The following is a 16,768-nucleotide window of genomic DNA, read 5'->3' on the forward strand; positions in this document are numbered from 1 at the left end:
GCCCCGATGTCATCGCATTGTTTCATTCAGCGGGCGCGCCAGAGAATGAATTAATGTCAAGTTAACGCTGCCCGTCCAGCCTTACGGTTGGCGGGCAGGCGAAAAGGCCTTTACGTTTTTTTAGGAAAACTCATCCACGATTGGGATGAGGTTTCCTAAAGCTTTTATGAATTGAATAAAGAGTTTTCCTGAAAAATAAAACATGCCCCATCTCGTGTGACGCAGTCGCGTGATGGAACATGTTTCATTCAATTTGTATTGATTTTATTTATTATTTTCAAAAGCGCTTCAATCTCCCTGAGGCCCCGTGCGCCTGCTGAAAGAGCGCTGGCCCCGACTCTCCCTCCTTCTCCCCCCCCCCCCCCCCCCCCCCCCCCCCCCACCCCCACCCACGCAGGTAGCACTGAGCACGACTGCTCGCGTATTACGCTGCGTGGGCCTTAATTGGCCCGCCCGTGTAAAATGGCAGTGCGGAGCCGATTGCAGGTGGCAGTCGGCTCCGCAATCGCTCCAACCAAGCCCGCCCGACGCGGGAAAAATTCAAGCCTATGAGTGGGCTGATAAAGGATGGCTAACTTTTTGTGACTCGTGATCAGCTTAACATTCCAGTTTCCTTAACTGTGGAGCATCTTTCTGGAACATTGGACTCCATATTTCATATCTTGGACCTAATAAAAACCCACTGAAATGCTTGGCTGAACAATATTTTAATAATTAAACAAATATAAATATTAATATCCATTGCAATTTAATTTGGCTGGTTTGATTTATACCTTCTGAAGGAATTCAATAATGCTTAGGCTTCACTAAATTTAATTTATATCAAAAGAAACTTATAAAAAGCATCATAACTCATAATTGGAATCTGACTCACTTTTAAAATAAAAAGAGATTTAGTGGGTTTGTATTAATGTGACAGTGGGAGTTTGTATTCTGGAGCAATAAGCTGAATAGTTGTGGGCCTCGGTTAACAATGCTGGAAATGAGCATTCCAATATTAATATTAGAATGGTCATGGTGTTTTTTCCCAGTTGTCTCTAAGCAAGTACTGTTAGGACCTATTACTTGGAAAATGGCCAATGAACAAAATAACACAAGCTAATCGTGTTCTGATGTATGAAACCTTGGTAGATTTGTTAAAATGGGGTGATTACATAGCTGTCTCAGTAAAAACATTTTATGAAATATTCACTTTGTCATATTTTGTTTACTATTTTCTCATATTAATTTGACATCACAGGACTCGTTTGGGGTTACACATGCCTTTCAGAGAGCATTATCAACATTAGTTATTGATTTGGGGTTTGCCCATTGAAAAGCGATTTTTCCAGCTTTAATCAGATTAAGATGGGTTTCGTAGCACACTATTTTTACTGTTACGCCAATGTTACTACTTGCAAAACGAATAAGAATCAACCATCCGTTCATCATCTGTATCATGCCTCATTTGAAGGTTTAGCCCCAAAGTGATGACAGGTACCATAATTAATTTAAATGCATCATACTCTGTTTTACAATTGCTATATCCAATTTTTCAGAACGTATGAGATGGCAACTAGTGAAAGAACCTTAACTTCTGACATTGGTCTATTATATTGTTTCATATTAGCGTATTCACTGCTGCAGGTTGAGATCAAAATTTATTAAATGCTGTGTAGGAGGTCCACATCCCTTTTTCTCCCTTCCCACCCACCACCCCTGGCCCCCAGTACCAGTGTGATGTTTCTCTGAGAAATTGGTTTTTGTTTTGTCCTTATATTGATCATATAGCCTCTATACTATTACTGGGGCTGCTTTAAGAACAAAAGGTTTGTGTATTGGACTGGTTTTATAAGTCTCTGCAGTGTGAATAGAGTATGCTTGATCCCATCCCTATCTGACCTAGCAAAAATTTATATTTCAGTTCAATGGAAAATGCATTTCACCTTTAATTTTTGCTTTGAGCAAAAAGCCTGCGACCTGTTAATTGCCTATTGATCGGCAAATTTTGTGTAATAAATTGTTCTTTCCATTTTCCTTTTGTCCCACGAGTAGCTATCTATACACTATTCACTGGGTCTCCAGCACACTCCATTTTCTTGTCAACAAACATTTAATGAGTTTTAATAGCCTAATAACTGTAGACACCGTCATAGTGCATAAGTGCCAGACATCTTTCAAAGTGTCCCAGCCCTAGAAGAAGGATGGTTCCGGTATGGATTTTTTTGTTGGGACTCATCTTATCAATTAACAAATACTAATCAATTTTGAGACAGTGGAGGATTCAATGGGGGTTTTGCTAAACAACAGGCAAGTTGGGTGTCCTTTATTTGCCAGGAAAGATTGATGTGGTAAATGAGCATTGACCACATTGCAACAAGACGGCTGAAGGGGTAAGTGAGTCAATGTTGACTAAAGATTGGGATAAGATATAACTTACTGGAAAACATTTATCCCTTTTGTGTGAGAAATGCTAACTAAAACCTTCTTTTTCTGGACAGGACCTGTACTGTGAATTAAATCATTGATGCTAACCTCTATTGTAATTTTTTTTAAAAACTAACTTTTGATTATTAACATCTTCGTGAGCACTAATTTATTTTTCATTAACTGCGCAATTGTGGGCTGGGAGTTCAGTTGGCTAGGTGGCTAGCTAGTGGTTCAGGATGACATCATCACTAGTTCAAGTTCAATTTCCATTCTTGCTGAGGTAGACTTGGGGCTTGCCTCCTCACTCTGCCCCTGAGACAGCAAACCATCACTGATGGAAACAGCCAAGGAAACGGCTCAAGATGAAGCATCAGCAAACAATAAGCCAAGAACCTGCCTTTGAGCAGAGCACACATAAGCCGCGCAATACTTTGTGAGTGGGAATAATTTAATAAAGGAAAGGTTTTGGATGCCAAGGCATGTTCCTGTTAAGACTTATATTGTATTTTACATGGAATTTCCTAACCGGGCAGGAATCTGGATTTTTGTGTCATTGGGCTACCAGTATTACTGCTGCCCCACTCGCCGGTGCTGTGGGGGAAGGGAAATGGCTGTCACACCCGCTGTGACGTAATGGCAGCTCTGGCTGGAGAGGAAAAACAACTTCCGCCAATGATAGCACAAGGCAAGGTGATTTTGTAAACCTGCTCTCATTCCCACTGTCTTGGTAATGGTAGATGCTGATCACCAAATGGTAATGGTAGATGCCAAGAATGCACTTGCCTGCTGATTGCCAAAACACATGGGTAGACCTAATGTTGGACTTTGCTAAGGCTTCAATAATCGGAATTACATTGGATGACCTGTTCCCCTGATCAACATCAAATGTAATACATTAGCTGAAGGGAGGGGTTAAGACAGGCAACACCCACCATCACTTCTGACACGGAAATCCCAGAAGTTGTGGTGGATTTCAGGAGCCGGCAGAATGAGGGCCCAGCCCATATTCCAGATCTGCTTACCCCAAAATCATGCAGTTGTGTTGCAGGAAATCCACCCCCCAAAGCTTGTAAACTAACTTATTATGGAAGACATTGGGAAGTCAACAAAACTGTTTTATTAATAATAATAGCTCAAAGGATTGTGACAAATGCTCGAGGCAGAAAGAACTTGCATTTATGTAACATCTTATTGTGCCCATGGGACGTCTGAAAGTGCTTCACATCCAGTGAAGTTAAGATGGAGTCAATATTATTACAAAGTTAGCATACAGCAGGTGTATAAAATTTGCATCAATTTAATGTATACGTGAGAGTTATTAAAATAAAATTATTGGTGCACTGTGGCTGAGACTAATATACGTATCATTTTCTCCCAACAGTGGCTGGATAGCTACAATTACCTTCTTTGGGACAAACGTTGGCTCAGCGGTTGTGATGCTGATCCCAACTGTGATGTTCACAGCAGTATCTGTACTATCTTTCATCGCTCTGACTAAGGTAAAGCTCGTTTGATTGGACTGGAGCCTAGACACCTGCTGTTGCTCAAAGCTAAGTGTTCACAGACAAAGGAGTACGTTTTAATGAATTCGAACTTTTTCAAAAGTGTGTTGTTTGCACAGCCCAGAAACTATTATGAATCACTTTGGTTTCCCTGATTTGGGAGTACTTCTCCACCAGCGCCATATTCTCATTTAATTTTTAATACAAATGTTCAGATCCTGCCTCCACGCTGTTTAATAGTTGTGGGAGTTCTCCAGTTGTTGCTTCACTGGGAGCAACATTTTGAATTTTAGTATAAACTTCAGAGCAAGACAGTTTGTTCCAACATGTCCGTTTGCCTTAGGGCTCTGTGTTATCGGAATTTCCATGAAAGCTCCATCCGGTTATTTCAGACAGTCGGAACTTCAGCTGAATCAACTGAGAATCGTTAGAGAGAAAAAGATATAACCCCAAATGCAGGTAAAAATAGCACCTAAAAAGAGGGAGATAGGGTCATTAGGGGGAAATGTTAGAGGACCTTCGTAGATTAAGTTAAAATTTGAGCATTCTCCTTTTTTTTGTCTATTTTGTTTGAACTAATAACATATTAAGGTTCCCCAATGCCACAAGCTGACAAGTTTCTCCCATGAGGAGGGTACCACCAGAGTGGTTTATTCAAGTCAAACGAAAAGTGCAGGCACAGTTATGCTAACCATGTAGTGCTCATGGAGCATGAAACACTTGATGCAAACCAATGGGCACCATGCAATCCTACTCCTGGATCAACCAGGTAAGCACAATCCCAGTTGGAAAGGACCATGTTAGAATGCTGATAGTTGGATGCTGTCAGCCAGCCCAAGAGAATATTGGTGTTTGATTATCTGTGTTTTATTGTCTTTTAATGTTCCTCAGTTCTGTTATCCACTTTCCCAGGTGTTGATAGGATTGAATAGGCCTTTCTTGATCTCCTGTTCTTTTATTTGTTTTTCTTGCTTTCTTCACACTCTGTTCCTCTTTCCTTCTGTAATCCTCTACGTAAGAGAAAGCAACAGAGCGTTAACTGTAGGAAATTCTGCCCCACTACAGGCCATGCAAGTAAAAATGATGTACTGATGGTCCAATATTTCTTTTCTCTTCCTAAGGTTTTAAGATTTGCATTGGGAAATGCTTTAGTAGACCCTGACGATGAATTGGCTCTAGTCTAGACAGGGAGGGTATTTTGATTTTGGGCCTTATCTTTTATTGCAAGGTCCCATATTGCACAAATTTACCCAGTGAGGGTCATTCCATGGTCCATGTTTTTGTGGTGTCAAGCTATTTTTTTTGTATCCCACTCATGAATAGAAGATGCAACACAAGGAAAAGGTGAATGGGGTAAAGATGGGTGCACACAAATATGTAGGACAGGAGGGGGATTTTTCTCTAGTCACTGTTGGTCACAATTACGCTGTGGTGAGATGAGGGTTGTAGGTTGGAGAATGTTTGAGATGGGGATGGGAGGGGCTATGAAGGGAATTAAACATGAGGATGAGTACTTTAATTTGAGGCACTGGGGAAACCAGAAGCCACTGCAGGCAAGCACTGGTTGGAGTGATGGAATTAGTTGCAGAATAGGCTATGGACACACATTTTTGAATGAGCTGAGAAAGTGGATAATTTATGAGAGGCTGCTCAGTTGAGCACAAGCATAATTGTGGATTTTAGAGGCATTTTCCAAAAGTTAAGTTGCTTGTGGCTTAGTCGATAAGATAATGATAGGAAAGTGGAGTTGTTTTGGGAGTGGCATCTGTTTTTAAATTTTGTTTTAAATAGCAAGTTTGTCAGGGAACTGGCTTGGAAAAATTAGTGAATGTGACAGTATGAAGCATCTGGATTAACATGCAAAGCTGAAATGACGATCGCTGAAGCATGCAGGATTATTGACTATATCTGGGAATGTTAATTCGGCTCTAGTAGTAAATCTTCTAGTCCAATTGCACCCACTCAGTAATCTATGTAATCAAATGTATTCATGTAAAGAAATAGTAAAATATCTTAAAACCATTTATCTTAAAACCATGTTCATTTAAAATATTTTGCTTATCGTCTTTCACAATTGTCCAACTGCTGTTCCCCTAGTCTGCGCATCCTTTTCTATATTTTGTTTTTGCAGAGATGTATTCCAAGACTCCTGCCCTAAAATGGGGGTCGGGTGGGAGCTGGTTGATTTGAGTTTGGTCTGCATTATTATATTATACTGATTAGGTGTCTCAAAAAGCAGTTATCGGAAGAACACACATATTTTCAATGTATAGCTGTTAATCTTTTGGTTGATTATTCATCAGTAGAGACAACCAGACACATGAACTGCTTAATCGCATTCAGCTGAATTCTGTTAGTTGTGACTTTTAGCAAGTACGTTGTTTGAACAGGTTCAGTCGGTTAACGCACAACCTCAAGTTTTCTCAACAGCTTTTGAAAGCAATACTCTTTGTTTTTTGTAGGCTTCAAAATGTGCACGTTTGGCAAGCTGCATATTTTATTTCCTGTTTCAAATCAAACAATATCTCCTGCAGTTTACCTATTTAATTTAGGAGTCTGTGATGATAAATCAAATGTATACTGAAATTCCCATTAATCTAGAAAACCTATGATCTGCATACCCACAAAAAAGAAACAGTCTATTGAGATTCAAAAAAAGCCTTGCGTGGACCCAGGGACTGGATTTGTTAGTTAATTGAATCAGTGTTATTTATAATGGAATAAGCCAGAACCCCTTGATCAAAGAAAACATCTGCTAATTAAATCCATGAGTCAACCTGATCTGAGTTAAGCAGCCCATTTGAACATTAAAGCTGAGAATTGAAGAACGGCAGTTGACGGCATACCCTGATGTAAAGCAGAGTGCTCCTATAATCTTGACGGCATCAGAGGTATATATTTTTTTTGTTGGCCCTATAGGCTGCTTGTGTGTTTTCAATTGCCTTGACAGAGAGCTGGGTTCTGTCAAGCATTGGGTTTAGGTAAAAACAGGAGAGTGCAGTGTATGACCGTCTTCCCGAATCCTAATTTGAATGTTAACTTCAAGGGAAAGAACCAATTCAGACTTTGCCACGTGCTCATTTTAACTGATAAGAGGGTGAGGGTGTTGATCTTTTGTACTTCATAGTGAAAAGAAAAAAAACATTAACAGTAGCTTCATTTTGTCAGGGACTTATAATTTCTGCATTCTGAATCTGTTCAGTGTGTGTTTGATTAATGACAGTGTTAGAATAACTGTACACTGCAAAACTCCTAATGAGTGCAGCTGCCACGTTTTTGGATTCAATTAAGATACTATTAGTGTACATTGCCAGTATAAACAAATGCCATGTCCTGTAATTAATTTTCAGTGTAAAGTCCACATAATGTAAAGCTGCTTGTTCTGGGTTCTGTCTGTGGCTTTTTGACACCAGAATTATCATGCTGGTTTCTAGTAGTTAATGAGCCATGGTGTGTTTTGATATAAATGGTTCCTTGTTTATTGTGCTTAAATCCTTTGAGATGCTGATGTATCCAAATCCATTGAAGTTTACATCATAAGAAGCCTTCATTATAATTAAAGATACGGATGTAATGGTTTAATATTGTTGAGCTGTCTGCATTTGTTTCGATCTAATTGTTTTACCAATTATCTTATCAAGAATTTTGGCCTTCATGGGGTGTTATTCTGCAGATTGACCAATTCGATTAATAGTGTGGAGAGTGCAATACGGAAGCCAAAAATAATTCCCATGAACTTGGTCTTGTCGAGGCATATTTAGGATTTGTTGAAAATTTATAGGATTTATATGTTTGACAAATCTGATCCTCAAGTGATAGCCTTTGCTCTCCCTACATTTATCCACCCTAAAAGTTATGCTTATTGCTTGTAGTTATATATTCAAGTCCAGGTCTAGCGGCCCTATATTTAATGTGTATTAGCTCCCTGACCATCTTTTGCCCCATCGTATTAGTGGCTCTCCGAGGTGGCTGTAGAACAATGTGCGAATACCTTTTTAAAAGATGTGGTGTCATTGATATTGAAAATATTTGTGATGATATAGGTCACTTTCAACTTGAGCAAAAAGAAAAAACAAATCACCCCCCCCCCCCCAACCTCCCCCAGGGTGTTGATAGTGAGGCTCAGTGATGGTAATGCCATTGAATGTCATGGGGAGATGGTTAGGTTCTCTCGTTGTTGATGGTCATTAGCCGGCACTTGTGTAGCCACTTTAGGCTGATTTGCTTATCTATGCCTACAACATATACTGTTGCTCTGCTCAGTTGGCAAGTGCACAAAAAGTATAAGCTAAGATGGCTACTATCGTTCTCCATATTCCTTTAGTCTTGGTTTGCTTGGCTGTTTTGACTTTCCTGAATACCGTATAAAGAGTCGATATTGATTTATTTGAATTTTGCTGCAGTGGGTTATCAGCAGTAAAAGTAACCGTAAAATGAGCTCTGTGTAAAATAAACGCAGCATCAGTTTGGACAGTAAATTGAATTTTGGTCATATTGTGTACCTGTATTTAGAAGTAATAAGCTCTCCCTAATACATAGCAAAACCTAGTGCAAATATTAGTCATGCTTTTGCAAGCTACTGTGTTATATGTTACACAGTCGGCAGGTCCAGAGAAATATTGGCACCCTGTGAAGCAGAATAAATATGCATTAAAATTATCCAGATGTTGGCTGTATATTACTAGAACACATTTTTTAAAATAATGACACATTTGCAGCAAGTATTTCTAGCCACTATGTCGGTCTTTCTGATCTGTCTTCTTGATATTCTTCTATCCTGTTTTACTATTTCAACTTAAAAGCTATCCATTTCTTACAACTCTAACTTAATTTGTTCATTTCATGGTTTCTCTTTTTAAAAAAAAATCTATAATTATTTTTTTCCCCCTCAGCTCCGCTTTTGGAGGTGATAACCTGTTTTTTTATTAAAAGGAACCGCATTGACTAAAAATCAAAGGCATTTTTCTTCTGTTGACCTTTGATTTTTAGTCAGTGAAAGAAAGCCCTTTTAGAACCAATCAAGGATTAGCACCACTGTGCTGTAAATCAGCTTCAGTTCATCTTTGAGTGGCAGTGTATTGAAGCCAAAAGTTTTGCTGCCATTTGAATGTACTCCTCAGCTGAAGTGAGCTGATCAGTAATGCAGTCGGAGCTATTCATTTTAGCAGTGCGTTTCTGTCCCTTTCCCCAGCATTATTTCTATCTCTCACTTTTTGCGGAGAATCCAAAACTAGCGGTCATAAATAAAAAGATGATTCTTAATAAAACCAATAAGGAATTTGGAAGAAACAGAAGTGTGTGGCTATAACGTGGAAGTCGCTATAAATAACATGGAGTAGTTGAGGCAAAGGGGAAGGTAGATAAAACATGAGGGGAAAAGAAATAGACGGATTATTTTGATGAGGTTAGATGAAGGATAGAGGAAGTTTATGTGAAGCGTAAACACCAGTACCGACGTGTTGTTCTGAACGGAGGCAATGTGGTGACATAGTGATATTGCTACTGGATTAGTAATCCAGAGACCAAGGGTAAAACTCTGGGGAAGCAGATGGTGGAATTTGAATTCAATAAAACGTCTGTCATTAAAGGTCTATTGATAACCACAAGTATTGTCAATTGTTGTAAAAATTCATCTGGTTCACTAATGTCCTTTAGGGAAGGAAATCTGCTGTACTTGTCTGGTCTGGTCTGGTCTACACATAACTCCAGATCCACAGAAATGTGGTTGACTCTTAAGTGCCCTCTGAAATGGCTGCAAGCCACTCTGTTAATGGGCAAATAGGGTTGGGCAACAAATGCTGGCCTTGTCAGTGATACCCACATCCCATCAAAGAATTTTTTTTTTAAAAAGTGCTGCAAGTTCCATTAAATTTTGCATCTGTTTTTCTGAAGTGTCTTATTTTTCTTTTGAAAAATTAGATTCCATAATTTATCATTTCTAATCCCAGGTTCATAACTACTACCGCGGCAGTGGTGGAAGCATGAGCAAGGCGCAGGAAGAATGGACTACGGGCGCGTGGAAGAACCCACATGTGCAGCAGGCAGCCCAGCAAGCTGCTGTAGGCGCAGTGCAGGGGACCGTGCAAAGCCCGCAATACACTGAGTATTCGGACACTCCCAACTACGCGTACAACAACCAGATGTGAGCCCCCTGCATTAGCGCACCTCACCAGTTTACAGGGAGCCTCCCCTGGTTCACAGTCGGTTGGGACATGCAAAAATGTTGTGTTTTCTTTCTGTACGTATTGTTCAGAGAGTAAGAGCTCTGTCCTTCGAAAGCGGCTAATATTTGTGGTGTACTCTTCAAAACTGAAACCGTGGTGGCTGTAGAACAATGTGCGAATACCTTTTTAAAAGATGTGGTGTCATTGATATTGAAAATATTTGTGATGATATAGGTCACTTTCAACTTGAGCAAAAAGAAAAAACAAATCACCCCCCCCCGCGCGCGTGCACACTCTCTCACTCTCTCACACACACACACACACACACACACACACACACACACACACACACACACACACACACACAGTAATATCTGGTAGTCTAATAACACTGATGTTGACCATAATGCTAGGAATAATCAGGTATTTTTTGGATGGGTACAGAAGAATTTCCTGCCCATGTATTGCAATGCACTCCCAGTATTGATTGTTAGTTTTGATGTATTTTAGAGCAACGTTGTGAGTACCCGCAAGGCTATTCTGTGAGGCGCTTATTGTATTATCCAGTTTGTAGAGATAATGTAATGGCACTAAATAACAAATGACCCCAGAATCATTTGGCTAGTTTCATTTATCAGAACTTGTAACTGTACAGTGATCAATCATGTACCCACAAGGATCATGACTTCTAAAGAAAAGAACATCATGGTCTTTCAGTTTTGAGCTCACCATAGATTATTTCACGAACATGCATTTTAAAGACATGCTCCTTGCCCTCCAACCTTCAATGGGCAAATCTTCTAAACTTTCAAAAGCAATTTCTGGTACTGATTATTGTAGACTAGAGTTATACAGAATTCATTTTAAGGTCAGTTTATATGTGGAATGGACAACGTAATTTGTAACCAGAACAGAAAATGCTGGAAAAACTCAGCAGGCCTAGCAGCATCTGTGGAGAGAGAAACAGTTACCATTTCAAGTCCGTATGACCCTTCTTCAGAGCATACAAATTCGAAGTGTTAAATCTGTTCCTCTCTCCACAGATGCTGCCAGACCTGCTGAGTTTTTCCAGCATTTTCTGTTAATTTTGTTCCAGATTTCTGGCATTCACAGTATTTTGCATTTTATAATTTGTAACCATTCTGTCTTGGTAGCTTCAATACACCCAAAGTATTTATTGAGCTAAGAACCCAGATAATACATAGGAAAAATTAGTTTGAATTGCTCATGTTCCAGATTGTTTTCTTGCCCGTGCACTTACTGAAGTGAGATTTATTTTGGAGTTTTTATTTAAGGAATGGATCTGCTTGTTTAATAGACTTCGATTATATATGCACTGCTAATACTGGATTCTTAGTTTGTGCTCTTGTATCATGTTTCAATTGCAAGCACTATCATATACTTCTTTTTAAACACTTGTTAAACTTCTCTGGAATTTGGTTCGCATTTGAATGAACTACGTCTTTGCAATGTAGTCATGCTTTACCTTGCATTTGAAGCCTGGAACACTAATTGTTAGTTACAAGGAGATTAGCTTTTCAAACTAGTTACTGTATTGCTTTTTATCATTTAATTTGTTCTGGTTATGTTCTTGGTTTGTTTCATTTTAAAGCATTCATATTTTTTCTAGCTTGGAGCACACTGAAGTATCCAGGCTGTAAAAGGTGTCCAAGCCTTTGATTCCCAAAGGAGAAAAGAGGAAGTAGCAATGCCCAACATAATACTGAAATGTTAGGAAGTATACCAGTAATATTACTGTTTCCTATCCTTAGCGTTTTTACTGGCCTCTTTTCCTTGCCTTCCATTCCACGTCCTTGTCTTTTCCCTCATGTAGCTCCTCTAAAATAGAGTCCCTCGGAGAGCCACTAATACGATGGGGCAAAAGATGGCCAGGGAGCTAATACACATTAAATATAGGGCCACTAGACCTGGACTTGAATATATAACTACAAGCAATAAGCATAACTTTTTTTCTTGCATCTACATTGCTGTATTCTACGTGTTCTAGATGGAAAATCATCAGTTTAGTTTCCATTTGAGACTTCAGTTTAATTGCAAAATCTTTTGCTATGTGGAAATGTGTTTTGTCATCCGTGATTTATCTTTAATAATTCAAGATCATTGAAGTCTGCAAAGCCATTAATCAATGCAGGAGACAGAAACGTAGATAGGTAGGTTCAGGGATGCAAAACTAAACATGAAGAGCAAGCGAACATATGGCATTTATGACACTTGCTCATGGAATCAAATGCAGAGGTGTGACAAGTTAATGTTGTTCCTTCAAACCAAATAAGAGGAAAACCTCTAAGTTCCTATTATCTGTTCTGGAGAATCTATTGCAAATTGCAGGGTCTCTGGTTAAATCTATAAAGTTACCTGCCTGTCCTTGTATTTGTACAACACAATAGTAAAATCTGGAAAAAAAATTGGCTTGTAGTTGATTTAAGAACAAAACACTTATTCCAATGTATTTACCAATTCTTACAAATTTCCTGATTAACCTTGATCAGTATTGTGAAGCGTAATTTCTTTGCAAAGCTGCTGTAATGTTCAAATCTAAAACATTCATATTTGGGAAGAGGCATTAAGTGAATTAATTTTGTATAAATGTTAAATATAATCTAAGATAAGAAGAAACTACGCTAAAATTATCGTGTGAATTAAGATTGAGTATATGAGGTGTACATAAGAGTATTTAAGGTGTACATTCAAACTGTGGCTGTGGTGGTAGTGCGGGCTTGGTATAAGTTGTACAAATTGTCTGCATGTGTTCTAGATGGTATGTCTCTGGTGTTTTGGGTTGCACACATACTTGAAGCTGTTTTGACCTTTTTTTTCCTGGCGACTACAGAAGTAATGCTCTCCATGATAAAGGCAGTATCTTGTTTTGCACAACTTGTCAATTTGCATCTTTTTTAAAAGATGCTTTTTTGCAGACACCATCCTCTGCTCTGGCTGCTTGTATCGTATTATTCCCCAAATTTCAGATTTAGAACATTTTTTGATAGAATTTTTGATTCTTGATCCTAGACTAATGTTCTGATTATATTTTGCAGATACTAGCACTTAGAAAACGTTCTGTCTGTGTAAAGATGGGGTCAAGACCCAGAATATTATTTTATGAGGAACGTTGCAGCACTTTGAGCACAGCTACATTTAAGTAAAAGAAATGCTGTTTTCATTGTACAATAAGAGTGAGTAATGGTTGAATAAACACTGAACACTGATGGCTTACAAAGCTGAAATTCCTACACATTTGTTTCACAAGTTATGAAGCCCATAGTATGTTTCACAGTAAAATTATTTTTAGAGTTGTTTCATTGTCTTGAAAATTTGGTGTAAATAGTTGAAGTTTTGGAACACTGTTCTAACTGCTGCTTGATTATATGCAGAAATCCTTGCCTAAAAATATGGACTGCCCCCATTAATCTACATCATAATGAGTTCAGGTGCTTCATTTCACCCTAGGCCTAGTTGTACTGTGCAATCAAAAATTAATGCAATTTTTCTCATTGTTATCCCTTAACTATAGGGGATTTACATTGCTACAGAATCTGCATCTATAATCACATATGAGGTATTTGCTTGGATGAAATGATTTGTTTGTATGAAGCAATTTATCTAACACTGGGACCAATTGACAGTCGCCTTCTGGCACCTCAATATCTTGCAAGTAAACAGGAGCTATTGGCTAACTCAGACTTGTAGAGAAGAAATATTTTTGTGTTTTTCTCATCAAATAATTGGGTTTGCTACTTGAATTTATAATTGACTGTAAAGCGCACATTAGTTTGAGTTTTTTAGTATTTAAAAGTAATGATAGGGGGGATTTGGTCTAGGTGCTGATAGTAACTATTTTTCACCATAGTGGAAGGATGCCTAGAGCCAAGAATATTTTTATTCAGCACCACTTTAAGCTGCCTGATTCCAGCTGCACTGAGGTAAAATTTCTTGAATCTGTACTGGCGACAAGATACCTCACCCATTGCCTGTGGGTATCAAAAAAATCACCAGCATGTTAGCTGAATATTTTCCCACCACAGAACTGTATAAACGAATGAATAAATGGAGCTGCAATTATCCGATTTGAATGGATTGGATACCTCACTGCTGGCCTGGACTCTGAAGATTCAGTCAAGCAAGTTGCCCCTGTGCTGATACAGTATTTATTTTCTTTCCTTACACGCAAAGTATGTTGGAATGTACCCTGATTTCAATTGTCCTGCTTTGTGATACTATTTTTGTTTCATGAAGAAGCTATGACAATGAAATAGGTTTATGTTGACATTTTATTAATCCATTCCTATGCATTTTAATAGGTGATTTAATATAAAAACTGACACTCCTGGCAGCTTGATGCAGGATAGTGCTACCAATATATTGTGGGTATGTAGCATCAATTACAGTTCTTGTGTTTTTAAAACATCCTTTAAGGAAATGCAATCGCACGATTGTTCTCTCTATTTTTTTTAATTCATTTTTAATGTGCCCAGCTGCCTGGTGCTGTTTATTTGCAGTGATCTAATTCACTTTTTTTTTGCTGCATGTTTCCTGCTTCAAGTGCTACGCAGATGTGAACCTTCAGGAACTCAGCAATAGCTTTTTTTTTCCTTGCTCATAGTTAGTTTAATCTATTTAAATTCTTCAAGCCTAATTGTAAGTTTGAGTCCAAGAAAGTTTCTTTTTGTAGCAGGGGTCCCAGCACAGTGTCTGTCACAAAATGGGAACGATGACATTGGTGGAGCTGTTTACAATTTTTTTTTTTGGTAAACCAGTTTAGATCGAGCAACTAACTTGCCTGATAAAATCCCCCCTCATTTCACCCAGGAGCATTTTTAATGGCTCTTGCTTTTGCTTTCAAGTCCAATTGCAGTAGTTTTTTTTTAAGATGAACATTGCATTGTTAAAGAGTCTAAACTTGTTATTGTGAAGGCTGTTTTTGAAGGTACCAATTTCAATTGATTTTGAAAGCCAGGACCCAGGAATGTGTCCCTCATGCTGCTTATTAAATAATACATATTTATTAAAACCTCAATTTGAGAAATTGAACTCTAAATATGGTTAATCCCAGGCAGAGGGCTGTGTTAGAGTAAATAAACTTAGGAAATCATGACAGAAAATGAAAAATGTATCCATTATGTTTAAAAGAAACACTTTTGAGAAATTAGAGCTGCCATGGGTACAGTTCCGGTGAATAACGTTGACCATTTATCTGTACCATGTTTCATCATCCAAAAGCACTTGAAAATATGTAAATATAAAAAGTAACATGATCTTAACGACGCTTCATTGAGACTTTGTGTGCTGAGGTTATATGGAAATTTGTATCTCTAATGGTGGCTTTTGGAGTTTAATTTGGTGATACAGTTGAGGCATTAATTCAGTATTGATATCCAGTATCTTAATTATGAATAATAATTTGAAACAGCTTTGTGGGCCTATGTTATGTTTCTTCTAAGTCCTTAGCTTATGCAAAAACATTAATACATGTCCCTATTAACCACAGCACTGCTGTTTTGATCACTTGGAGGTTCACTGTTTGGCTCCCAAATTACACTCAATCTAACTGCACAGTGTGACTTGTTAACAGATCTCTACTGCTTTAGAAAAGAGCATTTCTACAAAAACAGCTAAAGAATTGTCACTGTATGTGTGTTATTTAATAGCTACTGTGCTAATACATATGCTCTATAGAAAGTATTGTCTGTATTGTTTTATCACTTTTTACAGTACAATAATTCTTCAAAATTGAGTATCTACCTTTTTTTCCTATTGAGAAATTATATCACTGTCATTCCAGTACATCTCAATGTGTCAATGTCATTCTGGAAAAATAAAATGGTAAAACCCAATTTTTTTCATCTTTTTCTGCCTTTTTGAAGTTGTGTTGCAAATTCTTATTCCCATCTCACCAGAATAATATGACTCCATCAATAGAGGTACATACACCCATCTCCAAAATAGTATTTAATAGTACGAATTGCTATGGTTGGCTTAATTAAGAATTGCTAAGTTGGGATACAGTGCTGAAATTATAAATAATGGAACATATTTGAGAGGAAAAAAATTATCCCTGAATTTTAAACTGTGAAAATTAGCATTTCTTCAGGGCGTATATAATCTGATTCTAATTACAAGCAGAAGAATTAGCCAACTAATCCTAAAGAGGGAATTTTAAGTGCATAATTTCAAAGCGCAGGAAGCATTCCAAACGCAATGCTGACATCCTTAGAAGTTCAATGTTAAAGATTTGGGAGGGAGACGCTTTAAAGGTAAAATATTTATCTGACATCTATGTCACAGAAAACTGAAGAAGAATTTGGCCTACACAACTAATTAGCCTTTGTGCAGAAATTTTGCTTCAGAATACAAATATTTAGCTCATTTATAGATGGATCCTGAATGTGGCAGCAATGTTTGTGATAAATATTGAAGTTCTGTAGTAATGGATTCACAATGATTTCATGCTCTTTAAAAATGTAATGAAGTTCTTGGTTTTCAATTCTTCAAAATTATTTCATAGAAAAATGTATTTTTAATAATAGATGCACATTAGCAAAGGCAATACAGCTGATCCAAATTAGTATTCAAAACATATCCCTCATTTAATATAGAAAATAAACAGGAAATACTCTTTTGCTAATGGTCTTAGAGAAAATAATCCTGAGGTTCCTGAACAATAACTTTCATAGG

The 16,768-nt window shown here is 37.9% G+C and overlaps 1 protein-coding gene across 8 annotated transcripts in view; it reads left to right on the forward strand.

Annotated features, from left to right (window-relative positions):
• Positions 1-16,768, forward strand: part of LOC121272032 (secretory carrier-associated membrane protein 5) — a 78,239-nt gene that overhangs the window by 49,347 nt on the left and 12,124 nt on the right. For 3 of the 8 annotated variants that reach the window (XR_005941837.1, XR_005941836.1, XR_005941835.1), the window contains exons 7-8: positions 3,791-3,908; positions 13,132-14,461. Coding sequence is in view for 5 of the 8 variants with exons in the window: in XM_041178411.1 (XP_041034345.1) it covers positions 3,791-3,908; positions 9,860-10,057 (316 nt within the window). In the remaining 3 variants the exon portion in view is untranslated. Of the gene's footprint in view, positions 1-3,790; positions 3,909-9,859; positions 11,005-13,131; positions 16,027-16,768 lie in introns of those variants that run through there. The other 5 variants (XM_041178408.1, XM_041178410.1, XM_041178409.1 and 2 more) reach the window with 3 other exon arrangements.

The sequence above is a fragment of the Carcharodon carcharias genome, chromosome 32 (assembly GCF_017639515.1).
Source record: "Carcharodon carcharias isolate sCarCar2 chromosome 32, sCarCar2.pri, whole genome shotgun sequence".
Lineage (NCBI taxonomy): Eukaryota > Metazoa > Chordata > Chondrichthyes > Lamniformes > Lamnidae > Carcharodon > Carcharodon carcharias.